Raw genomic sequence first — 14,480 nt, 5'->3', positions numbered from 1 at the left:
AAAATTATCTCTGTCCCAGCTGAAACCAGAACCATATCCAACCTTTATTCCATACCACTTGTGTCATGCCAGGTCCCACACTTCCAAATACCCCATCACCTTTTCCATCTTTTGCTGGATATTCACACAGATACCATTCTCTAAGTCTATAGGTCACACTTATGAAAGTCCACTGAATTCATTCAATCCATGACCCCAGTCCTCACCTTTCATAATAATGTTTCAGGGCAGGAAAGATGGCACATGCTGTTGGATTGCTGCATGTTGAAACCAGTTTTGATTCCATCATCACTGTGCCACCATCAGATGCATGATTCACCACCACCATTGCATGATGTGAAGAGGGGACCCTTCCTTTGAACATCCAATGCAGCACGAGTAAGGGTTCCAGCAGGAGCTGTGCTTCTGTACCAATCACTTCCAAAGCTGCTTCAGCACCTTCATAAACTGCCAATAGCTCTTCATCAGTTACAGCATAGTGGGCTTTCCATCCTCTGGAGTCAGTGTGACTCCATAAGGATCAGTCTTGAGTCTCCCCTGGTACTTTCTGCCTGAGGCTCCAGGTAGGACTGTCTCCCCTGTCTGTGGTGTACAGCACATTGTTTACATTTTGCCCTATTCAGACTGGCTTAAGGGCTACAGCATGAATATCTCTTTCTTGACTTGTCCAGAGGCTTGTTGCTCAGGGCCCCAGTTGAAATCATTATACCTGGACACTTGAGAGAGATGACAATCAGACTGCACTTTGGAATGTGCATTCTTCAGAAATCTGTAGCACATAAGAAAGCTTCTATTTCTTTCTTGTTAGTTGGTGGAGACATTGCTGTTGTTTTATGATCACATCCATTGGGATGTGGCAACACCCTTCTCACTGCTGTACTCCCTAAAGCTGCATCTCCTGTGCAGGTCCCTTGACCTTTACTTTGTTTTATGGCAAAACTGTTGTTCAGAACAAGTTAGACTATTTTCTTCCCTTTCTCAAAGACTTCTGCTGTATTGCCCCACACAATGATATCATCACTGCACTGCAGGTGTTCCAGAGCTTCTCCCTGTTCTGCTGCCTCTGGATCCATCCATGGCAGGTGGTGGGGCTGTGCTGCCACCCCGGGGCTGTCAGTTCCAGGTGTGCTGACACCCCTCCAAGTGAAACCAACTGGAGTGTGAGTAGCCCCAGTGCTCCTTAGCAGAATCTGAGTAGCTTCAGAGCCTGTTGCTGGAATCTGAATCCGTTTCCTCCCCCGAGCAGCAGCGCCCGTCATGGGGATTGGGGCTGGTGCAAGTATTAACAGTTCCCAGCAGATGGCTCCCGAAATAGGACGGGACGGCGATGCCGAGAACACACCGGGCTGGTTTCGCACCCAGCGGTTCTTATCAGATCAAAAGCCGATACGAGGAAGTGCAAGAGAACCCAGGCCCTGAAGGCGACAGACACCAAAACAGCAACAAATGCTGCAAGTAAGGTATTGCTTAACACAGCCCTGAGAACAAGCACAACCACTGTGGTGGCAAATAAATCACTGTGACCTGTGACTATTAAACCAATGCAATGAAGGCCTTCAACAAACTTGTTTTAGTACTCTCTGGTCAGATCAGTCATCATCTCAACCTTCCAGGCCCTATGCTGAGCACCAAGGAGACTTCATGGTTTAATCCCAGACAACAAGTACCAGGCAGCTGCTTAATGCCAACCTCCCCATGAGATGAGGAGAATCGGGAAAAATGGGTTGAAATAAGAACAGTGTAATAATTGAAGCAAAATAAGTATTAATAATACTAATGCAATAAAATTAGTAGTATAAAAAGCAGAGATACAGAAAGAGAAGAAAAAAAAACCCAAGAGAAACAAGTGATGTACAATACAACTGCTCACCACTCACTGGCCAATGCCCATCCCAGTTCCAAGCAGTGATCACCCCCTCCCAGCTGACTCCCCCCAGTTTATCCATTACATGTAAGTACATAAGCATTTATATAAGCATGGCATTCTACTGTATGGACTATCCCTTTGGTCAGTTTGGGTCACCTGTCCTGGCCGTGCTCTCTCATTGCTTTTTCTGCAGCTCAGCACTGGCAGAGGATGAGACACTGAAAAGATCCTGACAGGAGAAGCACTGCTCAGCAACAGCTGAAATATCAGTCTGTTATCCTTATCCTCACACTGAATCCCAACCACAGCACTGTACAAGCTACTGAGAAGAAAATCACCTCTATGCTAGCTGAAAACAGGACATTTGGGGCCTAAGACTGCAAGGAAGGGAGAACTCCCCTTAAAGAGCACAGGTCTTTAAGCAATGAACAGACCCAGCTGAAGTTAGTAGGATCTCTGTGTGATGAGATCTGTCAGTACAAAGCTCTTAAACAAAGAGTTGGAAGGTAGTCCTGAAGTGCTGAATCCTCAGTGACCCTTCTCAGGTTCATCCTGATGGATGTCTAATTGCATTCATTTTCTTGGAAGAGGGATGGTCCCCATATGAACTGACCCTTGTTCCCAGCACTTGGGCTTCTTCCAGGGCTCTAAAAATAACTGTTTGGCTGTATTCCCAAGAACTAAAAGCAAAAGCTTTCAGGTTTAAGGGATGTCAGCAGAGGAAGGAAGGCAAAGATAAAATCTTGCCTTAATCTCGTAAGGATGTACAGAATCTGCACATTGTGAAGACGATGGAGGTTGCAGAGGTGCTGTGATGCCACTGCAGAGTGGCAGCCACCCCCCATCCCTGGCAGGGAGATGCCCACCCTGTGTAAGGAAATAAAGGCAGTGGGGGGCATAGGTGCAGACTCAGCCTGGCCTCAGGCAGAGAAGGCAGAACCTCATTCTCTGATATGCATGACTCACACAGATAGGTGGGGCTAGATCATTCCCAAAAAGATGAGATGAAAAGAAATTTTCAAGCTTAATTTTGATCTTGCTAATCTGAAAATGGATTTGCTATTTTCAACTCCCTGCCACAGGCAAGCGAACAAGGAGTCAGGGCTGTGTTGGCAGACTGAGAGGTATGGAGAAGGGTCCAAAAATGCAGCAAAGGGCTGCTGTAGTTTCTTTTGCATTCCAGTAACTGGCTTCCTTCCTCTGCCTGGGTCAGGACATGCCCAGGAACTGGGCTGCTGGGAATTAGCCAGGCTGTGATCCAGAGAAGTGCCTGGATACTGCCTCTTGGGAAAGTGATTTCAAAGCAGAATATCCAGCTGTGTGTACTGCCCCTAAACAACAGGACTGCATGGAAACAACAGCCAGGAGCCTGATTTTCCTAAGGAATCACAACTTCTGCAAGGAGCTATGCTGAGCATTGGCACAAAGTAAAAATCCAGCTGCTGATTTCCTTTTCTGTAGCATTCAGATGCAGTGCTGACCCTCCTTCCTTTCCAGGCAGGAAGGGGAGAACAGCCTGGAAAACAGTCCAGCCTTCAGCTAATGCTCCACTTCTCATAGACAAACATGCTCTTTACCTTGCTGCTATCTTAAGTAAATATTTGCCCAAGAATGTTGTCAGCTTTCCAGTCTGATGCCATGAATTGATTTCCATTAAATCGGGGACTGTTTATGTTCCACATAAAGCACTGTCTGCAGAGTGGCCCCTCAGGCCCTGGTAGCTCCTAGAGAAGTTCAACGTGGATCAGCTCAGTGCCACTTCCAGCTGCTACAACCTGTGCAGGCCACATGGCTCTGGCAGGAAAGATGGGGAGAACCAGTGTAGGGCGTCTCTTGCTGGTTAATTAGCGTCTCCCAGCAATTTCAGGAAAAAGTGCAGAGTTTCAACTGGTGATAGAAAAATGGGAATAGATGCCAGTGGCACAATCATACTCCAAAGCACTGAAAGGCAATATCTTGACTGCTGATGCAAGGTAATATCACATCACCACTCTCTGCATGTGGTGCTATGTGGCCAAGTTAATGCCTGTCCTGTGGATTCAGGGTCTCAGCATTCACGTTTCTCATGGAAAAGGTGGGTTAAAAGGAAAATGCAGGCCTGGGGTAGCAGCCTGTGTAACCACCATAGCTTTTGCATGGGTCAGGAGAGCACATTTCAAAACCAAGCTCCCTTGTTTCTGTGAAAAGGGCACATTGCAGGATTTGTGTGTGCCCTTCTGCTCAGCTCACCAGGCTGTCATGGATCTTTTGCTTTCCATGACTTGCTGGCCCCTCCTCTGGCTCCAAACATTTGAAGCTGAGCCCTTTGGCCAAACAGTCCTTGCTGCAATGTCAATACACTGGCTCACAGGGTTCATCATGATTTCCAGGCAGTATGTGGCTTTGTTTCTCTGCTTTCCGCTACTGATCCCTCTTTCTCTGGATGCAGGTATGTTGTAGGATATAGCTGTAATGATGTTTACTGGCAATGGACCTCTTTCCTCTTTCCTGTTACTGAGGTGATTTCCACTGCAAGTTTTGAGCACTGCTGTGTGTTTGTCGTGTCTCCTGCTGTGCCTGTGCGTTATTCTAAAGCTCTAATTTACTCTCAGCAATGGCTCCATGCACTTGTTCTGCCAACTAAGGAAAAGCACCTCTAGACTGCTAAATTAATTTATCTTGGTGCACAGACAGCAGGCAAACCACCAGCTGTCTACATGAAGAAAGGAACTGGGATTTATGGTTATTTCATGCAGAACTGGGACATTTTTCAAATCAAAGCATCAAGAACCTGTCACTCAGCTGATGAGTAATTACGGCGGGTAGGATCCACTCTGTTTCAGTAGAAGGCAGAGAAGAGGTAGCTCTTCAGTTGTATGTCCAAAAACCAGCTCCCATATTAATAAAGCAGATGCAGTGCTCTCAGATCCCCCTTTAGCCTCTAACTAGGTCTTGTTTGTTGCAGTGAGAAAGGTGGAAAAATAGGTAGCAGAGTCAGAAATTATCCAATACAAAAAAGTAGATAATGCCAAATGGATGTCCCAAGCCATGTGGTCAGGCATGCTCCTCTGTCAGAGTCTGTGCTCATGCACTGATACATGTGCCACATATCTGCAGCATGAGGTTAACTACAAGCCTTTAAAGAAAGCCATATCAAATGCATACATCCTGACTGAAATCAAGGCAGAAAGACCCAGCTGACATTCCTATAATGACCAAATGCACCCAGGGATAAATTCAGTGCACAATACTTCATTCTTCTAAGTAACTTTGAAATACAGGGGGAAATTACCATTATTCTGCATGTAATTCAGCAAATATCCTGAATTAGAAACAAATGTTTATGGACACACCTCACATCACTTCAGACTGGAATAAACCCTCTCAGCATTTATGACTGAGTGTATATTGGTATGACACACATGAGTCTGTCTTTCAGCATCCCTCAGGGCCCTTTCAGCAGGTAGAAGATAATTCCCACTCTTTTTGAGAGAATGTCCTGGGGAAAGGCAGGAGATATGCATCAGCCTCAGTCCCCAAATCTACCCACAAGCAGAGGTGAAACAGTTAAACCGCTGAAATGTAAACTGCCATGAAGCTCCAGAAGCTCCCCTACAGATGTAAATGATAAAAAAATAATTTAAAATGTCAAGACTTTTTCTGTGTAGTATGTGGAGCAAAATTACACACCAGCACTTGGACTTCTTGTTCCTTATCCTGAATTATACTGGGGGAGCACAGTTGTGTGATGTGCTAATACCCTGAGGCTGAGGAGCAGGTCAGCACGGTGACCATGACATTGGTGTTTCCAGTGCACACTTCTGCCAGTTGCAGTTCTAGGAAATGAGCTCTGTTGATGCCTGCTACCAAACCTATGTACCCAATATCTTTCCAAAGCATGGTAGAGACACACAAGAAATCCCCTTCCTGGCTGTAGTCTGTGGTGATGGCAGGAGCTAGGAGCCATTCACAGGCTCCACTAGGAAATGCAGTCAGCATTGTCCAGCCTTCCTATGTACCTTAACATAACCTTTTCCATAGAAGAAAATTAAAGATAATACATTAAAGCAGCGGTTCATAAATTGTGGTCTACTAGCAGTGGGGTAAATCCCTTTTTCAGGTCCATCAAGTGGAAGGGCATGAAATAACATGTGAGTGTGGGTGAAGGCATGACTGTGGTCCACCTGTCACTGTGACTGACTGTATCAAGTACAGAATTGCAGCTTTTACCATGTACACCAGTGTTAGATAAAGTGACACGAACTTTCCAGTGCCATGCACACCAGGGCTTGATAAAGTGACACAGGCTCTCCAGATGCTACAGCTGTATGAAACTGCTGCATGTGCTAAGATGCATATGACATGCAACAGTACCTCAGGAGTCACTGACATGCATACAACACACAGACACACACACAGACACACAGACAGACACACCCCCACACACCCCACTGCTGTAACAGGCCATCTTCTCCTAAGCTCCAGGATCTCTAAAACTCCTGTGTTGTCGCTTTACCTTGAGGCAGGCCAGAGAAAAGAGACTCTTTCACATCTGCCCATTTATTTTCTAAAGTGTCTCAGAAGAAGCTTGGGAAGCAGAAAAGCTTTCAGGGGAAGTTGTCCCCCCACCCTCTCTGTCTGACAAGCACAGCTCTATGACAAACAGAACGTGCTGCTGTTTTTCAGTCTTTCTAAAGCAGGAAGAGGCAAGCAATGTTTTGCAAAGACAAAGACGAGCCAACAGCTTCTTTGAAGAGATAAAACGGGGGTCACTAGAGCGAGAATGCATAGAAGAAAGGTGCTCCTATGAGGAAGCAAGAGAGATTTACGGTGATGTTGAAAGGACAGTAAGTAACAGAAAGCTGGGTGAGCACTCATTGTCATAAGAACTCTCCCTACTCTAAGGTTGTGCTTTGACACTTTAAACCACCAGAGTTAAAAAAGCACTTTGTGTCCTGCTGTTTGCATTTTTCTTTTCTATTTACAGGGATAAATTCACTACAGCAGCAGTGAATTGCAGGAGGGCACACTGCATGGGCAATCCCAAGCAGTAACCATTTAGAGGATGGTGGGAAAGCGGACGCTCTCTAAGACATCTCCCCAAACCCCCAGTTATGCCTGCCCTGACAGTACTTGAAATTATTGTATTGTGCAACATTTTTTTCAGTCAATCCCACCTCCGCTATACAGAGCTTATTTATGTATGACCTATTTATGTGCATTAAACAAAGCCCTTCTCTATTAGTATGTGAAAATAATGTACAATCTAAAAAATAGAATATTTTATGGATATTAACTGTCACAAACTATAAAGTCAGAAGTGGCATCACTCTGACTGTCTGTAACCCATGCTGTGCAACAAGGGCTGTAAGACTTGACTTGATTCTTCTTTAATTAAATCTCACATGTTTTTCTTCCAGGAAGAGTTCTGGCACATCTATTCCGGTATGATCATTCAGGATGTTCTTACAGCTGTGGACCACTCCCACTGCTGCAGCTCTTTGAGTGAGCTGGACTGACACTGAGTGTTTTACAGACCCTAACCAGTGTGACTCCAACCCCTGTCAGAATGGTGGGATCTGTGATGACCAGTTCCAGGATTATGTTTGCCGCTGTCCCGTCGAATACGAGGGCAAAAGCTGTGAAAAAGGTCAGCTGTGGCATAATTTACCAAAATAAAAATGCTGTTATTAATTCAAATGCAAGGCATTGAGATAACCAATAAGTTTACAGTCACTGTAATTCAGAATTTGGACTTGAAGATCCCTTCCAACTCAAGATATTCTATGGTTCTGTGATTCTGCATCATTCTAGCTGTGACAGCTTCTGTTCATTGTGCTTTTGGTGCTGAGGGATGGATCTAACCAGATAGCAGTCAGGCACTGCAAGGCAGCAAGATACTTATTGCCCTATAATGACTTTGTGGAAAAAAAACCAAAAATTGCATTTGCACATCATCTGAGAGAAAAGGAGGAATTTCCTACTCAAATACTGAACTTACTTTAACCTAGACGCTCCATGCAGTTTGTAAGTGAGAACTACACTGCATATGCACAGTACAAAGCCCAAAGGGAAGGATCCAGTGGTTTATGAAGTTAATACACACCTTTCCACTGATTTCAGGGGGCACTGAACATTGAGTGTTACATCCTCAGAACACGCAGAGTCTGGACAAGGGCTAGGCACTCATTGAGTCTAGGCAGGCAGTTTCAACAGTCATCCCAGAGCATCCTCCTGCTAAATGGCAAAATGTCACAGAATTAAAATTTTTCAGTGATATTTTACGATGGTTACCACACAATTACAATATCTCCATTCTTGAGACAGCTCAGGTACTGTATAAATGGTGATTGATTTAATTTTAGGCATGTGTTTCTTAACCAAAGCCTATTCTCCCCTAACTCTTGGAGATCCAGGCCTACTTAGCTTTTGATGGAAAGCACTTTTGATGATGTTGCTCTGCATAAATCACAAAAATCTTTTTTCCTGCCTTGCTTTCCTGATAGCATTCCAATTGCAAGTTATCAATGTTAAGCACAAAAACCCAAGTCTTGAATCCTAAATGTTCTTTCTCTGACCCTAGCTGTGGCTGACAAACTGAAGTGCATTTTTGACAACGGTGGCTGTGAACAGTACTGTACTGACAAGCAGTCCAAAACACGACTGTGCTTCTGTGATGATGATTACACTTTAGCAAGTGATGGCGTGTCCTGCATCCCTCAAGGTAAGACACTACCAACCTGATGCTAAGCATAAGCCAGCTCTGGAAGAAAAGTTTTCAAAGTGTACATGTCAGGACATGCAATGCATAATGCTCAGATACCAGCTCCTCACCTCTCCTCCATGGGCAGAGTCCCAAATCCTACATTTGGCTTCTGGCGTAAGTTAGCTACCCCAGAAAAGCAGTGGTTGGTCAGCATGACCACCAAGCAGAGATCCTTTTAGATCCTACACCCACAGTAGGAAAATATTTTGGGGGCAGATTTGTTTTACTGTTGTCTCTCCAATCTGAAATTGTGACTAGATTTTACCACTATATTTATTTCAGTACAGGAGTCAAGACAGGAAGAGGCCTATTAAAACCAAAGAAAAACAGTTAATCTCTTTTTCTTTCTCTTTCTTTCTTTCTCTTTCTCTTTCTTTCTTTCTTTCTTTCTTTCTTTCTTTCTTTCTTTCTTTCTTTCTTTCTTTCTTTCTTTCTTTCTTTCTTTCTTCTTTCTTTCTTCTTTCTTTCCTTCCTTCCTTCCTTCCTTCCTTCCTTCCTTCCTTCCTTCCTTCCTTCCTTCCTTCCTTCCTTCCTTCCTTCCTTCCTTCCTTCCTTCCTTCCTTCCTTCCTTCCTTCCTTCCTTCCTTCCTTCCTTCCTTCCTTCCTTCCTTCCTTCCTTCCTTCCTTCCTTCCTTCCTTCCTTCCTTCCTTCCTTCCTTCCTTCCTTCCTTCCTTCCTTCCTTCCTTCCTTCCTTCCGACACTTCCTTCCTTCCTTCCTTCCTTCCGACACTTCCTTCCTTCCTTCCGACACTTCCTTCCGACACTTCCTTCCGACACTTCCTTCCGACACTTCCTTCCGACACTTCCTTCCGACACTTCCTTCCTTCCTTCCGACACTTCCTTCCTTCCTTCCTTCCTTCCTTCCTTCCTTCCTTCCTTCCTTCCTTCCTTCCTTCCTTCCTTCCTTCCTTCCTTCCTTCCTTCCTTCCTTCCTTCCTTCCTTCCTTCCTTCCTTCCTTCCTTCCTTCCTTTCTTTTTCTTTCTTTCTTTCTTTCTTTCTTTCTTTTTCTTTCTTTCTTTCTTTCTTTCTTTCTTTCTTTCTTTCTTTCTTTCTTTCTTTCTTTCTTTCTTTCTTTCTTTCTTTCTTTCTTTCTTTCTTTCTTTCTTTCTTTCTTTCTTTCTTTCTTTCTTTCTTTCTTTCTTTCTTTCTTTCTTTCTTTCTTTCTTTCTTTCTTTCTTTCTTTCTTTCTTTCTTTCTTTCTTTCTTTCTTTCTTTCTTTCTTTCTTTCTTTCTTTCTTTCTTTCTTTCTTTCTTTCTTTCTTTCTTTCTTTCTTTCTTTCCTCTCTCTCTCTCTTTCTCTCTCTTTTATTTTCTTTTCATTCCTTTTCTTTTCCTAATTGCTAGGAATAATACACTTATGGTATTCCTCTAGACACTATGGCTAGATATTTTTTTCATCTAGCAAGGTAAATTTCAATTGGGACTAGAGTAGTGAAAGTTAATCTTTTTGCCAATACATAAGCTGGCACCCGACTCTTTGGCAGATGCCTACTTCAATTACTTTATTAGAGGGAAAAGGAGACCCCTGGGGATATGAACATAACAACATAATGGACACAGCCACAGGGAGCATGCAAAGTAATTCTGAGGAGTGGTGTTCCCCTGCACACACCTCAATGGAACACTCATGCAGAGAGCTGGTAATGACAACCTAGCTCTCAGCAGCAGCACCAATTTCATTAGAAAAAATGTCTGCTAATGTGCTTATCCCTTATTAACAGATTCTGCAATACCACGTCATGGGAAAGCTGCTTTTGTTAAAAGCTAAGAACAAACAATTCAAAATTCCTCACAGGCTTTTCAGTGCATCTTTCCCTGCAAGGAAGATGTATTTGTTGCTGCTTGCTTCTTGGGGACCAAAATAGCTGTAAAATTGACCATGTGTTGCAAGTAGAAAAAACTGTGTAACTGCCAGGCTGACGGTCCCCTCACTGTCCCTCTGTTATCTCCCACAATGGCCCAAATTTATGTTGCCCTACACACAGCATTAGAGACACAGCATTAGAGGCTGTGCCTGTTTAATCTTTCACCAGCTGCCACCAAAAAGGCAGTCCTGTTTCTCCATACCTTGCATGGACCTGTAAAACCTTGATGCTGCCTTCATGTCAGCTGAAGTACTTACAGCTCCATGGAGATGCAGCATGCAGCTCAGCAGAGACTGTAGGGCCCTGGCTCCCAAAGAGGCAGGAACAGAGCACTCCTCCTCACAGAGCTACCCCAGAGTGATGTGACTGCCAGACAGAAGGGATGGTGTGTTCAGTTTCACCACAGACACATGGCATACAGGCACCCCCGAGGTTAGACCTTCTCCTTTACAGGAAAACCCAGCTGGGTGAAGGATGTACTAAAACCACCAAAACTTCCTCTGCACTACAGCTGAACTGCAAGTTCAGTCAGGATTTGATTGTCTTTATTGCCATTCTTCACATGCTGGCTCAGGCAGAACAGAGATGTGCAGTCTGGAAGAATCCAGCAGGCTCTGGACACAAGCAAACAAGGTAGTGTGGGAGAGGCACACCAGAAAACAGAGTCTGCCCTAGGGACATCTTTGGCTCTGCCCAAACAAAGGACGGCAAGACCCCATGATTAAGCCTCTGTCTCACCCTGCTGTGGATGCTGTGACTTAAAGTCAGCAGGGACAAAGAAAATTGTAGACTACAGAGCTTGTCAGATCACTTCTGCACTCCAGCCTGCAGCCTACCTCATTGTGTTGATGTGTGTCTTAAGCAGGTTTATTGTCTGCAAAGACCTATGGTAGGTGACTCCATGTCAGTGATGCTGTAAGAGCCTCAACTCTAACTGTAAGAGCATTTCTGGCTGTTTCCAAACAAAAAAAAAACTACTTCCCTGCTGAGCTGCTTTACATTATTTTTGAGAATCCATGCTCCTAGACTAGAAATCAGTTTTTCAGCTGACATAGCTTCACTGAAGACATTACACATTTTGCTGTGAGTTCAGTACAATAAAATCTTTGTTGCCTTTCGTTGTTTTGGGTTTTGGTTTTTTGTTTTCTTTTTCCTCAGTGAAATACCCATGTGGAAAAATACCAGTGTTGGCAAAAAAAAATTCAACTGCACGTGGAAGAATAGTAGGTGGTTTCGTCTGTCCTCCAGGTGAATGTCCATGGCAAGTGAGTTTTCAAAAATCTTTCATTGCTTTTATTTTTAAAATTTCCTTATGAAATCACTACACTAAATTCGTTGCTTTAAATCTATGATGTAAAAATTCATAAAAAGTGCCATATCTTGATAACCAAATTCCTTCTTCATCCATAGCCAGCAGATCCACCTTTTTCACTTTGTCACCTTAGCTTTATTCCAGAGTACCTGGTTTCATAGGAGTAGATGGTAGCACAGCTGTGTCTATCTCCTGACCCCTCAGTCCTTAACTTCACTGCCAGCAAGAATTTTAGTGGCAGCTTCCAGGGATACACTTTGGGCCATAATATGCAGGGTCCATACTACAAGATGAAGAAAATGTCCATGGGAAGACTTCCCTTGCTAAGTTCTCCATGGAGTCAGCGTGGTATTATGGAACAGTTGCATGAAGGGACAGAAAGAAGCAATATGAAACCCATCTCTACTATCTATGATCTATGTCAAGCACATTTGAGGAAGAACTTAAATTTGCTTTTTGTTGGCAGGCCCTTATAATACAGGATCAGAACGAAAAGTGTGGTGGTACACTGCTTTCCCCAGGGTGGGTGGTCACTGCAGCTCACTGCTTGGAGCACGTTCACCCTAAACAGCTTCGAGTCAGACTGGGTATGTATCTTCCCCTCCTCATCTTATCAAGGTGGTGGCAGCGTCCCAACCTGATAAAATCAGAGTAGAAGGCTTTGGCTGTACAAGCTAATTGTCCTTAGAGATGTCAGACTAGAAACACCCCACATCCTCAAGCTTCCAAGGACTCAAGGAGCTACCTGACATGACCTACAATTAATAACTTTTCCAGGTGAACACAAAATAAATGTTGATGAGAAAACTGAGCAAGAAAGTGGAGTGGCCAGGATGATCATTCATGAAGAGTACAGGAATGGACTGGTCAATAATGATATTGCCCTCCTGAAACTGGAAACACCCGTGAATCTCACTGACCATGTGGTGCCAATATGCTTGCCTGAGAAAAGGTTTGCTGTGTATGAACTGTCCACCATCAAGTTCTCCACAGTAAGCGGATGGGGACGCCTAATAGATGGAGGTGCCACCTCTTCTGTCCTGATGAGAGTTGATCTGCCACGTGTAAAGACACAAGAATGTGAAAAGGAGACTGATTTAAATATCACAGAGAATATGTTCTGTGCAGGAGACTTGTCTGGGGTGAAGGACTCCTGCAAGGGAGACAGCGGTGGTCCTCATGCTACACGGTACAAGAACACTTGGTTTCTGACTGGGATTGTCAGCTGGGGAAAGGGCTGTGCTGTTGAAGGCAGGTATGGGGTTTACACTAGGGTATCCAAATACATTGACTGGTTGAGGAAGCACATGGACTGATGATGTTGAGCCACAGCACTTTCAGGTCGTGTTATTGCCCCCCAGTCCCTCTGTACCATCTTTGCATTGAAGGATTCCTTCATTATCTTAGATATTTGATACAGACCATACCCACAACACTATTAAAGATTTTAAGTAAGCCTAAGGCCTACTTGAACACATAAAATAACATCCCTCTCAGTGTTGTTTGTAAACTGGTGTATCTTGTCAAGCAGGCAGAGAATGACCGTAACAAATCAGACACAATGTCCCTCCTGTTCTGCATCAATTTCTGCTAAAGATCAGAGCTACATGCTGAGAGAGAGACTATCAGCAACACATCATGCAGACCATAAGCCTTCCTCCAGCCACACTCTCAACCTCTGGTAATCAGTGAAGTACAGACTTCCTGAGCCAGAAGTTGCATTAGACTGAACAGTCATGAATGAATGTGCTGTCCATAATTGTGTGCAATCTCCTTTGAACACATTTATGCTTCTGGCTTTCATAACTTCCTATGCTATGGATCCTGTAATTATGAAATATATAATGATGAAATAGCAGAAACAAATTAGAAAAGATGCTTCCTTTAGCTTATGTTAGAGCAGCTTTCTCCAACAGTTGCAGTGGCAACGGGGAGATTTGAAGGGGAAGAACTGTAGACCCTCTCCAGGACAAGAAATCTGGGAAAAGATTGATTCCATATTTACAGGTCTGCTATGAAAACTTGATTTAAATCTTCTTGCACCAAGTATTATTGCTGTAAGGCTAGTAAGTGCAATATTTAACCCTATATTTATGAGTGGTAAAGAATACCACTGATTTAATCTTATCTTTGCCTTCATATTATTCATATTGATAGAAAGAGTGCAAATGAAAGGGAATGTTTATCAGTTGTCCAGCATAATCTCAATTGTACTCTCTATCCTGAGATCTAAAACCAGAACAGGATAATTATCTACCCCTCTGCAAAACGGTGACCAAAGACCATTCACTAATGTCTTAAGGCATAAATGATAGAACCTGAAGCTCTCTGAAAACATATACAGTTCCAAAATGTACTTTCTAACCTTAGCATGAAAACACTGAAAAGGTGAGAAAGACAAAACTGAACTAGGAGATTGGAAAACAGTTTAACTATCTCATGCAGAATTTACACTCTAGATTGTTCAGATGATGCAGAATATCAACTCAATCACAAAAGCTTATCAGCAAGTAGGGCACAATTGATCATACTCCATTATTAGGGGAAAACATCGTCATTGTATGGTACATACCATGCAGTACTGAACATCCTATAGCCTGTTTTACCAATAGAGAAGGAAGTTTTAATCTTTGTTTAGGTAGTGAACTGAACTAGAAAAGGTAGCAGATTTCAGAGACCTGAAAAACAG

The 14,480-nt window shown here is 43.5% G+C and overlaps 1 protein-coding gene across 1 annotated transcript; it reads left to right on the top strand.

Moving 5' to 3' along the window:
• The first annotated feature begins 4,181 nt into the window (after positions 1-4,181).
• On the top strand, positions 4,182-13,276 carry F7 (coagulation factor VII). Its single transcript, XM_059465981.1, has 8 exons — positions 4,182-4,295; positions 6,533-6,693; positions 7,267-7,291; positions 7,383-7,496; positions 8,430-8,570; positions 11,638-11,744; positions 12,258-12,378; positions 12,569-13,276. Exons 1-8 carry the CDS (start codon positions 4,196-4,198, stop codon positions 13,105-13,107), a joined length of 1,308 nt encoding a protein of 435 aa, XP_059321964.1. The 5' UTR covers positions 4,182-4,195; the 3' UTR covers positions 13,108-13,276.
• The last annotated feature ends 1,204 nt before the right edge of the window (positions 13,277-14,480 follow it).

The sequence above is a fragment of the Ammospiza nelsoni genome, chromosome 2 (genome assembly GCF_027579445.1).
Source record: "Ammospiza nelsoni isolate bAmmNel1 chromosome 2, bAmmNel1.pri, whole genome shotgun sequence".
NCBI lineage: Eukaryota > Metazoa > Chordata > Aves > Passeriformes > Passerellidae > Ammospiza > Ammospiza nelsoni.
Note: the sequence above shows the minus strand (reverse complement) of the source record. Positions and strands in the feature narration are given on the sequence as shown.